This window comes from Pseudorasbora parva, chromosome 5 (genome assembly GCF_024679245.1).
Source record: "Pseudorasbora parva isolate DD20220531a chromosome 5, ASM2467924v1, whole genome shotgun sequence".
Classification (NCBI taxonomy): Eukaryota; Metazoa; Chordata; class Actinopteri; order Cypriniformes; family Gobionidae; genus Pseudorasbora; species Pseudorasbora parva.
Window position 1 is genome coordinate 10,099,351 of NC_090176.1, and position 16,715 is coordinate 10,116,065.

The window sequence follows — 16,715 nt, forward strand, 5'->3', positions numbered from 1 at the left end:
CAACAATTCACCGAAGCCTCGCCTTCCTTCATCGCGTACGCCTTTGGGTGGGCATTGCGCTAATATTTCAATTTGTGAGGGAGACATGTGCAAAGCAATATCTGGACTTCAATAGATGTTCTAGGCAAGTCTGGATCAGTGTTTTCTGTTTGATATAATAATTACCTTTTGTGGTAGACTACGAGTTTTGTAACTTTGCGGACCTATACATGCACTGACAGATACATTAGACACAAAACATTAAAATCATTTGGCCTCATTAACCAAACCGCAGCTTAATTTTGGATCCTGTATATGCAACAGTTTTAAGAGCAATAAATACCTTGTAATCCTGATCTGGCAACATGTTGAGCAAAAAAGTGACCATCTTCTGTGGAAATTCATACTTAATAGTCCAAAACAATAACTCTTCTAAAAAACATTTATGTTTCAGAGTGTCCATTATGGATGGATCTAACAAAACAGGAAAACAGCAAGGAAATGTAAGTATTGTTATTGCTCCTCATCATTCTTTAATCTTGCTGGCATTTATTCTTTAAATAATTTAGACGTAACGGGATTTACCTTTGGTACTGCTACTGAGCTTCACTCTTTTCCTCTGGCCCACACCCTGCAGCCCATCCTGATCCTCCTGTCAAACACAAGAAACACTTTAATTTGACCCATTCTTCTCAACAACGAGCCCAGCTAAAACAATTCCCTTTGTCAATAAGTACATGCTAAAGTGGCAAAACTAAGCTGTGTCCTCAACAATAACACAATGGGAAACACACCCTGCTGTTTGTTTTGACTGGTTGCTGGGTCACATTTGTGACAATGGACCACAAAACCAGTCACAAGTCTCACGGCTATATTTGTTGCAATAGCCAACAATACATTATGGGACAAAATTATCGATTTTTCTTTTAGGGCAAAAATCACTAGGATATTAAATAAAGATCATGTCCATGACGATTTTATAAAAAATATATATTATTAGTAGTAATATGCATTGCTAAGGACTTCATCTGGACAACTTTAAAGGTGATTTCTCTCAATATTATGATTTTTTTGCACCCTCCGATTCCAGATTTTCAAATAGATGTATCTAGGCTAAATATTATCCTATCCTAACATCAATGGAAAGCTTAGTTATTCAGCTTGATCTATAAATCTTTTTTCAATTGTATCCATCCCAGAAGTGTGTGTGCCTACCTCTTTGCTAGAGTCCTCCAGACTGGCAGCAGCAGTAGCTCCTAAAATCATAAGGTTGTTGTCACAAACTTGCAGCAAAAAACATTAAAAACATGTTACCAAGTTTCCAAGACTCATCAATATGCTATTTAAAGACACAAAAGAGGATGAAAACGCGCATGTCCACAGTAAGTTAAAGCACAGAAGAGCCAGCAGTGTTACCCAGCAGACTGAGCGCTCCTGCCCCGGCCGGAGAGTCTGTTGCCCCAGGCCCAGCTCCTCCTGCTCCCTTCTCCTCCACTGACACCAGACCTGAACTCTTCAGCGCTGACAAATACTTCTCATAGCTCCTCTTCGCATAAACGTTCTCCTCTTGACCTGTGAGTGTGGGACGACAGAGATGTGTTTAACATTATTTGGAAATCTTTTTAAAGGGGTCATATCAAGTGTGAAAAAGAACAGAAACATCTCCCCCTTTCCAAAGAAAAAGCCTATAATGAAAGCTAATAGCTATAATTACACTTTGAGCAAAAACTGATGGATATATGACATCAAAACCAAAATACAACGCATGAAAGTCCACATTTACACAATCAACGCCAGCAGTTCAGAAACATACTCGTCCAGTTAAAGGGTTAGATCACCCAAAAATGTAAATTCTCTCCTCATGTTGATCCAAACACAAACTTTCGTCCCTCTTCGAAACTATTTTTTTATTGAAACCTGAGATTTCTGTCCCTCCATAGACAGCTACCCGACTTTGACTCTTCAAAAAGTTCATAAAGAGATCGTAAACCTAATCAAATTGAATTGAGTGGTTTAGTCCACTCAAAAGAGACTCAAAAGCTTTATATGATGAGCAGATTGAATTTAGGCTTTTCTTCACATATTTTTTTTTAATCAGGAATCATATACAGAAACAATTGGTCAAAATTCATTGGTTTTTGCTGAAGCTCAAAGGTTCTGAGTAACAAGAACTCATTGGTTTTTGCACGTCAAGCTAACTTGCTTGAGCTTCCATTTATCACTACTGATGTGTGTTGTTTGTTCAAACACTGAATGTTTACATGTGAATAAAAGCCTAATATAATCTGTTCATCATATAAAGTGATTGTGTCTCTTCAGAAAATGTGGACTAAACCTCTCAATTAGGGCTGGGCGATATGGCCCAAAAAAAAAAATCCCCGATTTTTTCACCAAAAATTCGATTTACGATTTAAAACGATTTTTTTCCCCTCCTACTTAAAATCAGTCTGCAGATGACAAAGAAATTGTTCAAAACAAGTTTTAACTTTATTTTGTTTAGGTAAAATTAAATATTTGCAGCTTGGTAGAAGTGCCACCTGGGGTGCAAAACTTTCAGCATGTGAATAACCCGGACTATTCCACAGTATAAATGGGCACCATATCTTTTGCAATATACAGTATACATATCAAAGGTTTATGAATTGATATGCAGATAAAATTAACTTTTATTAACAACAGTAATGTGCAAAAAAAATATAGGGAAAATTTAAATGTAGCCTAATGCTCTTATTAAATATAGATAGCATTGTTCTTCAATAGTCTCACACTGAACTGATCGACAGCTTCAGTGATTATTAAAGGAGCTCTTTACTTTACTGTAATTTAGTCACAATTTGAAGAAAAGTTTAGTTTTTCCTGAGACTGTGACTTCGTACTTTTCTCCATACAGTAGGGAGTGGAAATCGCTAATAAATCAATAAGTGCTCTTCTGCTGGTTATAGTGGTGGGCATTTCATATCTTTTTTTAAATAAAAATGCTACAAAATGGATTACACATTAAAAAAAAATAAACTAAAAAAAACATTCGACTATTTCTTTCACAAGACCCCCTTTAAACTTTTAGTTTTACAAACCATCACATTAAAAATAACATTACAGTCGGATATCTAGAGCTTTGAAGTGCTGGAAATAAGTGTGAAGCTCTTGAAAACAATTGGAAAGTGCTTGAATTTCAATCTCAAAAGGTTGTACGAATCCTGAGATAAATAATGACAACAACAACATTAAATCCATGTGGTTTTACTACAGTACAATCGTGGTAAATGTTGGTGATCTGTGACTGAAACCCCTGACCTTCGCTCAGCTCATTTTGATCTGATATCTGCGGTTTATAACAGAATTCTGCGCCGACCGCTTCCACTAGATCACAGTAGCGATGGTGTGTTGATTTAAACGGTCTCTCACTGGATCACCAGCGCTGCAGTGTATCGTGTCTGTCACGAGATTGGCCCGTGTGTGAGCTCGCGCTGCGTTCGTGTCAGCGCAGCTTTAAATGAGTATAGCGCCTACCGCGGTTCCGTTCAGACTTCAAACACACTTTGCAGCGGGGTATTGTTAATTGTTCTGTGAAAAACTGAACCAATTACGAATGACACGGTATGTTGTTAGACGCGATCCTTGTTGTTTGTGTACCTCTGTGGCAAACGCGCGCGGCGAGGGCTGAGCCATTACGGGAGCTCAGAGGGGAGCGTCGGCGGATTTGAAAGAGAAAACCGATTTTCATTCACAAAAATCGTCGTAAACTAAAAACTCGAATTAATTCATAAAATCGATTTATCGCCCAGCCCTACTCTCAATTTATATGGATTCATTTTATGATCTCTTTATGAACTTTTTGAAGCGTCAAAGTGGTAGTTGCGTAGCTGTCAATGGAGGGACAGAAATCTCTCAGGTTGTCAAAAAGATCTTCATTTGTATGCCAAAGATGAACGAAAGTCTTGATTAATGACAGAATTAAATCTTCATTTCATATGAAGGATCATTTCATACAGAGTGGCACATTATTAAAGGATGGGCAGTTAAAAAGTATATTTTGACAGGACAGTAAACCCACAACCCATAAGCAAGTTATTTCACATTAGAAGAGAAAAGCCAATTATAAGAAAGGAAATTTGCATATAGGTCAAATAAATAAATACAAAATCTTGAAAAACGTTATATGTAGACCTCGAGGAAAAATAACAAATCAATTAAAAGAAAAGAAAGTAAAACCGATTGACTGGAAACAGCACTTTGTAGATCAACGCATACAGATACATGATGTAACAACTTGACTAGCTCCAGCACAGTCAATACATTTCAGACATACTCACCCATGCTCAGCTCTTTAAAGGTCTGCTGATTGGTTAAGATCCTGGTGAGAACAGTGCGCATGGCCCCGCCCATCTTTGTGAGCTCTTCTAAGAAGGATATGTGCGCCTCTAACTGCTGCAGAACCTTCTGCAGATCTCTGTCAGCGGCCGACTCTGCAGGCACATGATAAGATGTTAGTGTGTGAGACAAAATATAGCAGCATATGTTACCCCAGTGGACCCGATTAGCAGGCTCAGCAAGTGCATGCCATACACACGGGCTGATATTATGAAAAAAGCACAGAGAAAGCAGTTGACTACAGCATTATTTATTATCGCAGATCATCTTATTTGTCGCAATATGTCTGGTTAGTTGAGGGACTGACTCTACTGAAACGGCTCCAAACTAAACACTGAATGTTGGAGATTTGTGGCTATTATTACATCTCCATTAGCTTTGTGGCCATGTAGTGTATTCCTATAAATGAACAGAACAAACCTTATGCTTATGAAACCATTGTTAGCGCAAGGGCATTGAGATGGGATGGACGTCCTCACCTGGTTCAGTGTAGCCGTCTCTCAGGTACTGAATGATGGTGATGATAAACCTCGGCAGCACCATCTCAGACATGAGCAGCAGATCCCGAGGGACCGATGGCACGTTCTCGCCCGTTTTTAACCGATGCCTACTACAAAACCTGTCACACAAGAGCATGTCAATTAGAATTGAACACAAGTCATTTGCTGTTTACTACACACAGAAAATCCTGTTTTCACTGTATCAAATATAAGAATATCTGACATTACAGACTGTTTTGGGACAGGTCAACAAACTGATGCACTACAGCCAACTACAATATGCAAGCCTTCAAGGCCATGGTGGTGCTATAGGGATAAAAGTTTATCTATATCCCCATAGAACAGTGACCACCCACTTTATCAGGGGTCTTGGTTCTGGAAGTATAGGTCCAATTAATTTCCTCCATGTATACATTTTGGTTTTTAATCATCAGTTAAGAGTTCAAAGCCATGAATCAAACTAATAAGGGCAGATGTAAAGCACATCACAAGCATCTGGGGGAAAGGGACAAACATCTATTTAAATAATTTTTAAATTAACTAGATCCAACTATATCTAGATTAACTAGAAGCATTGCAACAGACAGGCATAAGGATAAGTATAAAGTATTAAGTATAGCTTAAAAGCACAAAACCACTCGCTCACAAAATGTTATTTCAGTATAGAAATATGCAAGTAGATGAGGGTAGAGAGAAAGAAACAATAATGTGTTAATGGGACTCAAAGGCTGCATCTGAAATTACATACTCATATTTCCCTACTACAGTAGACAAAAGCAGTATGTGACAAAAATAGTATGTCTGAAATCACAGTACTCGTCAAAGAGTAGGCCAAAAGTACCCAGATGATCTACTACTACATACGATGGACACTTTACTATCCCATGAGCAACGGAAGAGGAGTTGTGAATGGCGGTGAAGAGAAACGACTGCCATTGGTAGATCATATGATTATGACATCCAGATTATATTCATACTATATAGAACATATTTTGTTTAGTGGTCATGAAGTAATTACTGTTCAAAATAAGTACCTACACGGTGATTTCGGCATTGTCTTTTCTGTGGAAACAGCGACTTTTCTAATTGGTGGATTTCTGTTCAGAATTATGGGAAGTGTATTTCTCTTCATAAAAAAAGCCTGGCTATTAAAAACAGAATAAAATGGAAAGTACAGATCTTTTTTTCCACGTTTTGAATTACACCAAGATATACACAACCTATCAAAAAAGAAAAATGCAATTTAAATTAAGATGACAAATTATTGTAAATTAGACTAAACATTATTTGTAATGCACCTCCCATTAAAAAAAAAAAAATCTTCTCACAAAATTCAAACAATAAATGTCGTTTTGACAGTCCTTAATATGGCATAACAGTCCATTGTAGCCGCCTCAGTTTAAGAATCAGCAATTTATGGTTAATTGATTATTAAATCCATTTCGTTGTAGTTTTTATATATATTTCAGTGCATCTGCATCACTACTATTTACTTTTTGAACCGCACTGCTACGTTCTATTGCCCCATAATAACGAAGCACTAAGCCAGGCTTGCTTGCTAGAGACTTAGAAAAATTATATGAAAAAATATAAAATAATAATATATAAATATAATTATATATTTATAATTATAGAATAAATATAAAAATACCGCACTGGCATAATTGTACAGTGGTGGTATCAGAGGTTAAGGTTAGAGCTGCATGATATACTGAAGTTCCCATCAAAATAAAAGTTTGAAAATGAAGAAATGAAGACAGCCACATATTAACATATTATTTTACAGTTGAAATATAAAGAAAAATCTTAAATACTCTTATTTTACAGTTAAATATAATTTTTGGGCAAAAATCAACCACCATTATCATTTTAAAGTTATATCACATTTTGTTTAAGTTGTGCAAACCTACAAACAAGCACAGCAAACCTGGATTTTTTTTAATTGCATTTTAATTTGAATCAGAAAAACTGAAGAAAAAAAACAATTCCCCAAGTCATGCAGTCCAAGGTAATCCTTTGACATATGTCCCACGGCACTGAATGACTTATCTCGTCTGTCTACAGTGCTTTCTCAGCATTTATAACACGTCATGTCACATTTCACTAATAATCTTCTTTAAATAAGAGCATTAATGATTGGCCTCAGTGGACAGTCATTATGATTCAGAACATGCGAGTAGTGTGATGTCAGTCTCCAGGGCAAAAGCAAGTGTTGCTGATGTCTTATCACAGTAAACATCTACCAATGATGAAACTGCCAAAATCCTCATCCTTTTGGAGAAGAATACTGATAATTACACCCTTTCCAGATCACACACAGCGAATCGTCTGAGCTCCAGCTGACAGCAGTCATACCCAGCCCCATATCTGAACATCTACACGTTGAATGGTTGAAGTGAAGGCCTTCAATTCAGGACAGTGTAGTGTGAGAGGAGGAAGGGAAGAGACCTGTCACTGACCCTGTGGGGGAGTTAAAAATAACCCAGACTGTGGCACTCTCTGTAAGGCAGTGATCAGGTGCCACAGCCCACGCCACACCATACACCCCCCTGACGGACTCTGACGGTCACACCAGGCCTTATATTAGCGCAGATATTTCTCAATTAATGCACAGCTGTGCCTAAAACCAAGTTAACTGCTAATACTCAACATTTGCATGGAACTCTAAACTAGTACAGCATTAAAATAATTAAGGGAATGTATATATGGGTACTACGCCCCAAAAATGTGTTGATTGGGAAAAGACCTAGGGCCCTATTTTAATACTCTGAGCACATGGTCTGGAGCGCAGCTGAACTGAGGGCGTGTCTGAATACACTTTTGCTAATTTAACGGCAAAAAAAACCTGTCAGTGCACCAGGCACATGGTCCAAAAGGCTTGTACCTCGTCTCTTAAAGAGTCATGGGCGTGTTTTGGGTGTAACGTGCAATAAACCAATCAGAGTCTCATCTCACATTCCCTTTAAAAGCCAGTTGCGCCCGTGCCATCGCGGATTCGCTATTTAAATAGAGAAATATGCGAGCGAAAAGACTGAACACTTCTCTAGAGAGGAAACCTTTTATTTTTTTATATTTAAAAATGTGTGTGCTGCTGCTCGTCCCTGTGTGTGTAATAAGAACAGTGTACGAATGTTGTGCACTCGCCTATAGGTGCATATTACTAACGCCCCTTTAAATAACACATTAAATACTGCGCTATTGACTTTAGAGCAGGTTTTGTTGGTCAATGGCGAGGTCATTTTCAGTTCCTCAAAATAGCAACACGCCAACAATGCGCCTAAACACACCTGGATTTCAGACCAGCACGCGCATGGGCTGAAGGTTTGTTATTTAAACATGGCACTGGATGTGAAAATGATAACTGCGTCGGGGTGAAACTAGCTAAAAAACACTTGCGTCGTGCCTGCCGCCACAGTGCGTCGAGTTTATGATAGGAGTTAGAAATAAAACAGATTGGAGAAATTAAGTTTTAGAAAAATACTATTATTTTAGGTTTCCACTTGAATTTCATGTTTAATTCAGTGTGCTACTTTGTCATTTCTTTGTATTTATTTGTGAAATCTACAAGCAATTTTTGAGTGAAAATTAATTCAAAGTAAATTTTAGGTAACACTTCATTTCAATTGCCCACTTTAGACATTCTACTGAAAATAAGCAACTTTGCAATTACATGTCAACTTATTCTACAAACCCTAATACCTAACCTAACAGTCTCCGAATGATCTACTATAGTCTACTAACACTCCAGTGAGAGTTGGTTGACATGATGTAGTTTATAAGTTATTCATTGTCAGTAGAATGTCTAAAGAGGGCCATCGAAATAAAGTGTTACACCGTTTTTTCCAGTGTTTAAAGTGCTGCCATCTCCCATCACATCTCTGACACCATAAGTGTTGATGATCTGTAACATGGCCATCGCGCCCAGAAATGCTGCCGTCTGATGCTCAAAAATGTTTCTAGGGAACACACCTAGGGTATGACGCCAAGCTCACTAGATCTGAGGGCGTCTTGCCCAAAATACTGCTGATTCAGAACAGGTAATGCTGAGGATCCTAAAAACATCACTGAGTTTAAGACTCAAAACTGCTGCTAATTTAAGAAGTGCCTACGGTGCCCAAAAATAATGCTGAACCAAATTTCAGGAAGCACATATGATGTGATGCTCCAATCAGAGGCTATGATGGCCCACTATGCTTCAGATTGAAGATGTGTCAGTGATACAGCAGGTAGTCACGTCTCTAGCTTGAAAACCTAATATATTACTGCTGGTTTAAAACGCACTCTTGTCCAATTATGCCGTCCATGTAGGCTGGATTTGAGACTAATGTCTAATAAAGCTTCTGACTCAGGATGTGCCTATATGATTCCCAAAAATGAATGCTCACTAGGTTTGACACTATGATGCCCTGCTTATTTGAGGTAATCTTATGATGGTGACATGCTGAAACAGAACGCACCTATTATGTGATCAACAAGCCAATGTTATGAGGTCCAAATATTTTGCCGATTATGACTATAGTAGACAGTTTGCAAGGTTTAGGACTATACCCACTTTTCAAACATCAGGCCGAAAGGTTCTATGAACGTTAAGGAATGGATACATTTAAATTTCCACTTGAGGCGTGTACAGTATGGCACAATTACGACCCGTTCTTGGCCTAGAATTGGCTAACTGTGCTGCCAGGATTGGTCATTTGTGTTGACTGGCTGCCAGATTCCCTGTAGAGGGCTAAGCTTGTTATTTGATCGAAATAAACTTAAAATGATAATATAATTAACTGAAATATCTTATCCTCTATAACATATCTCATGTTGTCTGTATACCAACATTTGTGTGACTGATACATTTGTATTACATTCTAAAGAGCTCTGTACCGTCTGGGCCGGATTGACAAGGGATGGAGGTTTAGCAACGAGAATGGTTTGGTTATGGACTTTTTTGAAATTTAATTAATTTGCAAGATGATATGCAAATACAATTGTTTAGGTGGTCAGTATGCCAGCGGTGGATCGGTCAAATCCGGCACACCTGTGTATTTTGTTGTTTATTGATATAGTACTACAGCATTTGTTAATACTTTGCATTTGATTTTTAGTTTTATTTTCTGCTTTCACTTGAATTCGTTTTTGCCATTTTTATTACGGACAGCGCTTAGGACTTTCAGATCAATTACGACATTAAATGTGCCTTAGAAAAAAACTTTACTGGTGTGCCAAAATAATGGCACTGACTTATTTTAAGACAGTTAAAACAGCTCAAACATGCATTTTAGTCTGATGCTAGCTTAAGCCTTGTTTAAGATTTGTATATACTTTATTTTATTTTCAAGAAACAAAAAAAGTTTTTTTTATGGGTTTGTTTTAGTTAACGATAACAACCCTGGTCATGATGCTTAAAAAATATTTAAAAAATAAAAATAATAAAATGTAGGCAGCTCACACAAACAACTGCCTGAGACTGATGCCAAAAAACACTGCTGATTTTAACTGCCATGAAGCCCCAAAACAGCTGCCAGCTCAGGATGCGCCTATATTGTGATGTCTAGATAGCCCACAAATATATATTAATAATCCATAACATTAACATTACAAAATGTCATAGTTGTTAGGGGCCCACCCCTTGGTTCTGTGACCGGGGCCCAAAATCTGGTGCTACACCCCTGAACACACCAATGAGGTATACTGAAAAAAAAAATTATACCAGCTAGAGGCTACAAATGTCCAAAAAATACCACAAATTCAAATCGAATTAAAAGTTATGATCCCTCAAATTCTGCTGCTGAAGGGACACGCCCACTTTATGATGCTTAACAATCCTCATTATCATCATGATAATAACAACAACAATGCTAATGTCGCAAGGTTTGACACCATGACCCCATAAAATGCTTCTGATATGATATGAAACCCAAATGATGACGATCAATGATCAACGATGATCAATACTACTACTACTATTAATAATAATAATGTCGAGATAGGCAGCTAGCAAGGTTTCCCATTATAAGCCCCTAAAACGCTGCTGATTTTACGCCTATATAACCCCCAAATCTGCTGCTGATCTAAGACAACTTTCACGATGCTCAAAAATAATACAAATAATAATGTCAAGATAGGCAGCTAGCAAGGTTTCACATTATAAGCCCCTAAAAGGCTGCTGATTTAGGTTGCGCCTGTGATATGACGGCCAAATCTGCTGCCGATTCGGGATGCGTCTACGCTATGAAGCCCCAGAAAAGCCGTCCATGTAGTGAGCTCACTGCCAAGGGTTTGAGCCACAGCCCCTGTCAGTCAGATGTCCGTTCGGAGTGGCTACTGACCCGCTCTCTCTCATCACGTTCCCGTCCCCGCAGTCACAGGCCCCGCCGGCCTGACTCCGGAACATGTTAAAATCATGGCCCGTGTGATCGCCGTTATTGAAGCACTCCGCACATAACGACATGCACGGCGAGATGCCGCAAGTCCGGCAACGGTAGGCCACGAAGTTGGCGGTCCACACCAGCCCGCAGAGGGTGGCGTTATCGTAGGATCGGACGGTCCGGCAGAACTCGTCGAAGCCGTCCCCTCCGGCCAGCAGGCATTTACACCACTCCAGCGCCTCCGGGTCCGAGCCCCGCTCCGGGGTCAGCACGCTATCCAGCAGCTCCTGCAGCTGCCGCAGCCCCGAGCTGTTGTCAGTCCTCTTGAGGTCTGCCTTCAGATGGGCGGCGGTGGATTTCTTGTCCCGGCGCAGCAGCGAAGCCGCCATCATGCGCTCCGGGTTTGTTATGCTCACTTTATTTTGGTTGTCTTGTTGCCGTGATCGCGGGGCTTCTCGCGAGGTTTTGTTGCTAAGCGGCGTGACATTAGCGGAGTGCTAAAATGGGCGGAGCTTAATTTCCCGAGTCATTTAGCGGACCCTTTTTATCCAATAAGACAACGCGCTAGCAATTTATCATAAAGAAGGCAGCCAGTGTCACAAGTTTTAAGAAGCTTTGTTTGTTATAATTTTATTCTTGTCCTCTGGCACTGTTTTTATTTTATTTTATTTTTTTACTTTATTTACTCTGTATTTTTGCTTTGAATGAATATATCTCATTGTATTGTTCTGGTTATGGCTTTAATAATTAAAAAAAATAATAGAAAAAGAAAAAAGTTTTTGAATAGTACAACGATTTTTAAATAGTTTACAGAAAATTAGAAATAAAAACTGCTTATAACTGATCGAATATAATAGGTCGAAATGTATTCCTAGTTTAACTTCCCACGGTGTATTTTCAATTCATTAAACTTTCTCACTGTAACACTTTTTCTGCTTCTTGTGTTGTGTGGTACATGTTATTTTTCTCAGCGTTTTTCCAGATGGACTAATCAGTTGCTTGTGATTACGGGACATTATAAACCATATTTTAGCGCGATTAATGGGTGAGATTTGAATTTGGACCTCTGGACCTATTCATTGTAAATAAGAGCTTTAAACGATTATACTTTTTAGTTGACATGTGTTTCAAATATGACAAAAGCGAGTTGAAATTCGAGTGCGTTTCAATGGAGGATTCCGTTTTCTGAGCCGAAAAGCGCCTTCTAGAGGAACGGCTTTTCTGCCACAGAACATGATCGAGGGTTTGGTGTGTTTCTCGCGAGGTTTTGTAGGTGCACTTTGTGTATTTCGCCTTTTTCTCGCGATGCTTTGTCATTTGATTTATATACAGTGGGCTGGACAGGTGGCAGGGGGAGATGTTGCTTATCTGACAGAAGCATGTTGGTTACTGAGACTATTTTGGACGAATATCTTGTTATATTATTACTCAACTCACAAGTAGACATGTGTTTATGACTCAACAAAATTCTAGTTAGTCCACTAGGCAACATGCACATTGTTTTGGTCCAGTTAGAAGACTATCAGATCTTCTGCAGTAACCCCACCAATGACAGAACAATGCTCTGTGACAGAGAGAGAGATTTCAGCAAAAAAATCACAATGTGTTAAAGGCACAATATGTAAGTTTGGATTAAAATATCCAAAAACCACTAGAATTCCAAGAATGTTTAAATCCAGAGAAATTAGCATTTTTAACCAGGACATTCCGTGGCCTATCAATGACCTCGTCACCCTCGATTTCCAATGGACATGGAAACACTAAAGACGCTTTGATCTATTATGTGTTTTATTTGACAGATGAGCAACTGTTTGGAGACATTCATCAACATGAAACTAGTTATTGTTATTTACCTCAACCCAGTTATTCTTGATTTACCGCGAGTACCATGTTTTACCATGCCTAATATCTCACTGCAGTGTGCAATAAGTGTCTCACAGCAGCTGCTGAGCGGCGCAAAATGCGGCACTGGCATCTTGAAGCGGCACTTCCGGTGGCATCTGGCCATGGACGTTCACCGCCAGATGTCAGTGTAGTGGCATCTCCAGCGGCCGTCAGCGTACCGGCATCTCCAGCGGCCATGGACGTTCACCGCCAGATGTCAGTGTAGTGGCATCTCCAGCGGTCGTCAGCGTACCGGCATCTCCAGCGGCCATGGACGTCTGGAGGAAGACTGGGGAGAAGGAAATGCCAAAATGCCTGAAGTCCAGTGTCAAGTACCCACAGTCAGTGATGGTCTGGGGTGCCATGTCAGCTGCTGGTGTTGGCCCACTGTGTTTTATCAAGGGCAGGTTCAATGCAGCTAGCTATGGTTTTTCAGCACGACCTGGCACCTGCTCACAGTGCCAAAACCACTGGTAAATGGTTTACTGACCATGGTATTACTGTGCTCAATTGGCCTGCCAACTCTCCTGACCTGAACCTCATAGAGAATCTGTGGTATAATGTGAAGAGAAAGTTTAGAGACGCAAGACCTAACACTCTGGATGAGCTTAAGGCCGCTATCGAAGCATCCTGGGCCTCCATAACACCTCAGCAGTGCCACAGGCTGATCGCCTCCATGCCACGCCGCACTGAAGCAGTCATTTCTGCAAAAGGATTCCCCACCAAGTATTGAGTGCATAACTGAACATAATTATTTGAAGGTTGACTTTTTTTATTTGAAGAGACACCCCTTCAAAAGCCACGCAACCTTGACTCTGAGGTGAGTCCTACAGCCATTACTATGGCCAAAACACCATCAAATACCTGGTCTCCATTGCCCCATGTGGACTGATCATGTTCATCTCACCAGCATATGGAGGAAGGTGCAGTGATAAATTCATAACTGCAAATTCGGGGTTCCTGGAATACCTTCGTACAGGCAGACAGAGGCTTCACCATTACCGATCTCCTCAATGAAAGGAAGGTGAAACTTGTCATTCCAACATTCACCAAGATAGGCAACTCTCTGAAGAAGACACCACCAACACTAGGCGCATCGCCAATGTACGTGTCCACGTTGAGCGGGTCATATGCCGACTTAAAAACTTCAAAATCCTTTCTCAGACAAATCCAATTAATCTCACCACTAAAATTGATAAAATTCTGAGAATTTGTGCATTTCTGATTTAGACGATGACTAATTGTTGATTTTTGGGTGCATTCCATGTCTGTCGATACATTTAACTGGTTTTGCTTTAACCTATCAGTGTAAATAGTGCAAGTAGTTATTTTTATAAATGTTACAATGTTACCTGCTGTAAATAATTGATAAACCGTTACAATGTGACCAGATGTTACCTGCTGTAAATAATTGATAAACCTGGAGATGCCGGTACGCTGACGGCCGCTGGAGATGCCGGTACGCTGACGGCCGCTGGAGATGCCGGTACGCTGAAGGCCGCTGGAGATGCCGGTACGCTGACGGCCGCTGGAGATGCCGGTACGCTGAAGGCCGCTGGAGATGCCGGTACGCTGACGGCCGCTGGAGATGCCGGTACGCTGACGGCCGCTGGAGATGCCGGTACGCTGACGGCCGCTGGAGATGCCGGTACGCTGACGGCCGCTGGAGATGCCGGTACGCTGACGGCCGCTGGAGATGCCGGTACGCTAACGGCCGCTGGAGATGCCGGTACGCTGACGGCCGCTGGAGATGCCGATACGCTGACGGCCGCTGGAGATGCCGGTACGCTGAAGGCCGCTGGAGATGCCGGTACGCTGACGGCCGCTGGAGATGCCGGTACGCTGACGGCCGCTGGAGATGCCGGTACGCTGACGGCCGCTGGAGATGCCGGTACGCTAACGGCCGCTGGAGATGCCGGTACGCTGACGGCCGCTGGAGATGCCGGTACGCTGACGGCCGCTGGAGATGCCGGTACGCTGACGGCCGCTGGAGATGCCGGTACGCTGACGGCCGCTGGAGATGCCGGTACGCTGACGGCCGCTGGAGATGCCGGTACGCTAACGGCCGCTGGAGATGCCGGTACGCTGACGGCCGCTGGAGATGCCGATACGCTGACGGCCGCTGGAGATGCCGATACGCTGACGGCCGCTGGAGATGCCGATACTCTGACGGCCGCTGGAGATGCCGATACGCTGACGGCCGCTGGAGATGCCGATACGCTGACGGCCGCTGGAGATGCCGATACGCTGACGTCCGCTGGAGATGCCGGTACGCTGACGTCCGCTGGAGATGCCGGTACGCTGACGGCCGCTGGAGATGCCGGTACGCTGACGGCCGCTGGAGATGCCGATACGCTGACGGCCGCTGGAGATGCCGGTACGCTGACGTCCGCTGGAGATGCCGGTACGCTGACGTCCGCTGGAGATGCCGGTACGCTGACGGCCGCTGGAGATGCCGGTACGCTGACGGCCGCTGGAGATGCCGGTACTCTGACGGCCGCTGGAGATGCCGGTACGCTGACGGCCGCTGGAGATGCCGGTACGCTGACGGCCGCTGGAGATGCCGGTACGCTGACGGCCGCTGGAGATGCCGGTACTCTGACGGCCGCTGGAGATGCCGGTACGCTGACGGCCGCTGGAGATGCCGGTACGCTGACGGCCGCTGGAGATGCCGATACGCTGACGGCCGCTGGAGATGCCGATACGCTGACGGCCGCTGGAGATGCCGGTACGCTGACGGCCGCTGGAGATGCCGATACGCTGACGGCCGCTGGAGATGCCGGTACGCTGACGGCCGCTGGAGATGCCGGTACTCTGACGGCCGCTGGAGATGCCGGTACGCTGACGGCCGCTGGAGATGCCGGTACGCTGACGGCCGCTGGAGATGCCGGTACGCTGACGGCCGCTGGAGATGCCGGTACGCTGACGGCCGCTGGAGATGCCGCTACGCTGACGGCCGCTGGAGATGCCGGTACGCTGACGGCCGCTGGAGATGCCGGTACGCTGACGGCCGCTGGAGATGCCGGTACGCTGACGGCCGCTGGAGATGCCGGTACGCTGACGGCCGCTGGAGATGCCGGTACGCTGACGGCCGCTGGAGATGCCGGTACGCTGACGGCCGCTGGAGATGACATTTGATGACATCTGCCAACATTTCAGATCCTACAAAAATGCCTAAACATGATACAAAATGCAGCCATTTTAACAGCACAATGTCATTTGATTTCTGTATTAGAAGAAACCAAATGATCTTACTTTATATTTTTGTTCCAGGTTTTCCCATTTTCCCCACACATGCCACCGCAGACCCTGCTCCACCACAGAAGCTCTGCAGCAAATGCACAGACATCAAGAATCAGAAAAGTGCTAAAATAACTGTTTGAAATGACAATAATTCAAATAAAATACAACTGAAGATTTAAATATATGTTTTATTCATTTACTGTACGTACTTCAGCAGAAGAAAGAAAGTCATGCGTGTGTGGAGGGTGAGGAAATGATGGAAGAATTTTCATTTTGGGTGAACTATGTCCATTTAAGTGGATTTAGCCATTACTATAAGGAACTAATGTGGTGCTAGTACTGCTAGGCTGAAATCATGTTTAATCTATTCAGTGATATT

At 42.3% G+C, this 16,715-nt stretch overlaps 2 protein-coding genes across 5 annotated transcripts in view; one reads left to right on the top strand and one right to left on the bottom strand.

Moving 5' to 3' along the window:
• The window catches only part of ubr3 (ubiquitin protein ligase E3 component n-recognin 3), a 120,736-nt gene extending 109,066 nt beyond the window's left edge, over window positions 1-11,670 (bottom strand). For all 4 annotated transcript variants that reach the window (XM_067443213.1, XM_067443211.1, XM_067443212.1 and 1 more), the window contains exons 1-7: window positions 11,171-11,670; window positions 4,830-4,969; window positions 4,293-4,445; window positions 1,396-1,551; window positions 1,195-1,235; window positions 565-631; window positions 323-453 (exon numbers count right to left, since the gene is read on the bottom strand). In XM_067443213.1, the coding sequence (XP_067299314.1) occupies window positions 323-453; window positions 565-631; window positions 1,195-1,235; window positions 1,396-1,551; window positions 4,293-4,445; window positions 4,830-4,969; window positions 11,171-11,601 (1,119 nt within the window). In that variant the 5' untranslated portion in view covers window positions 11,602-11,670. The remainder of the gene's footprint in view (window positions 1-322; window positions 454-564; window positions 632-1,194; window positions 1,236-1,395; window positions 1,552-4,292; window positions 4,446-4,829; window positions 4,970-11,170) is intronic.
• A 1,029-nt stretch (window positions 11,671-12,699) lies between these two features.
• LOC137075828 (collagen, type I, alpha 1a-like) lies at window positions 12,700-16,231 on the top strand. The gene is made up of 2 exons (XM_067444781.1): window positions 12,700-12,775; window positions 14,520-16,231. Exons 1-2 carry the CDS (start codon window positions 12,700-12,702, stop codon window positions 16,229-16,231), a joined length of 1,788 nt encoding a protein of 595 aa, XP_067300882.1.
• Window positions 16,232-16,715: the final 484 nt, after the last annotated feature.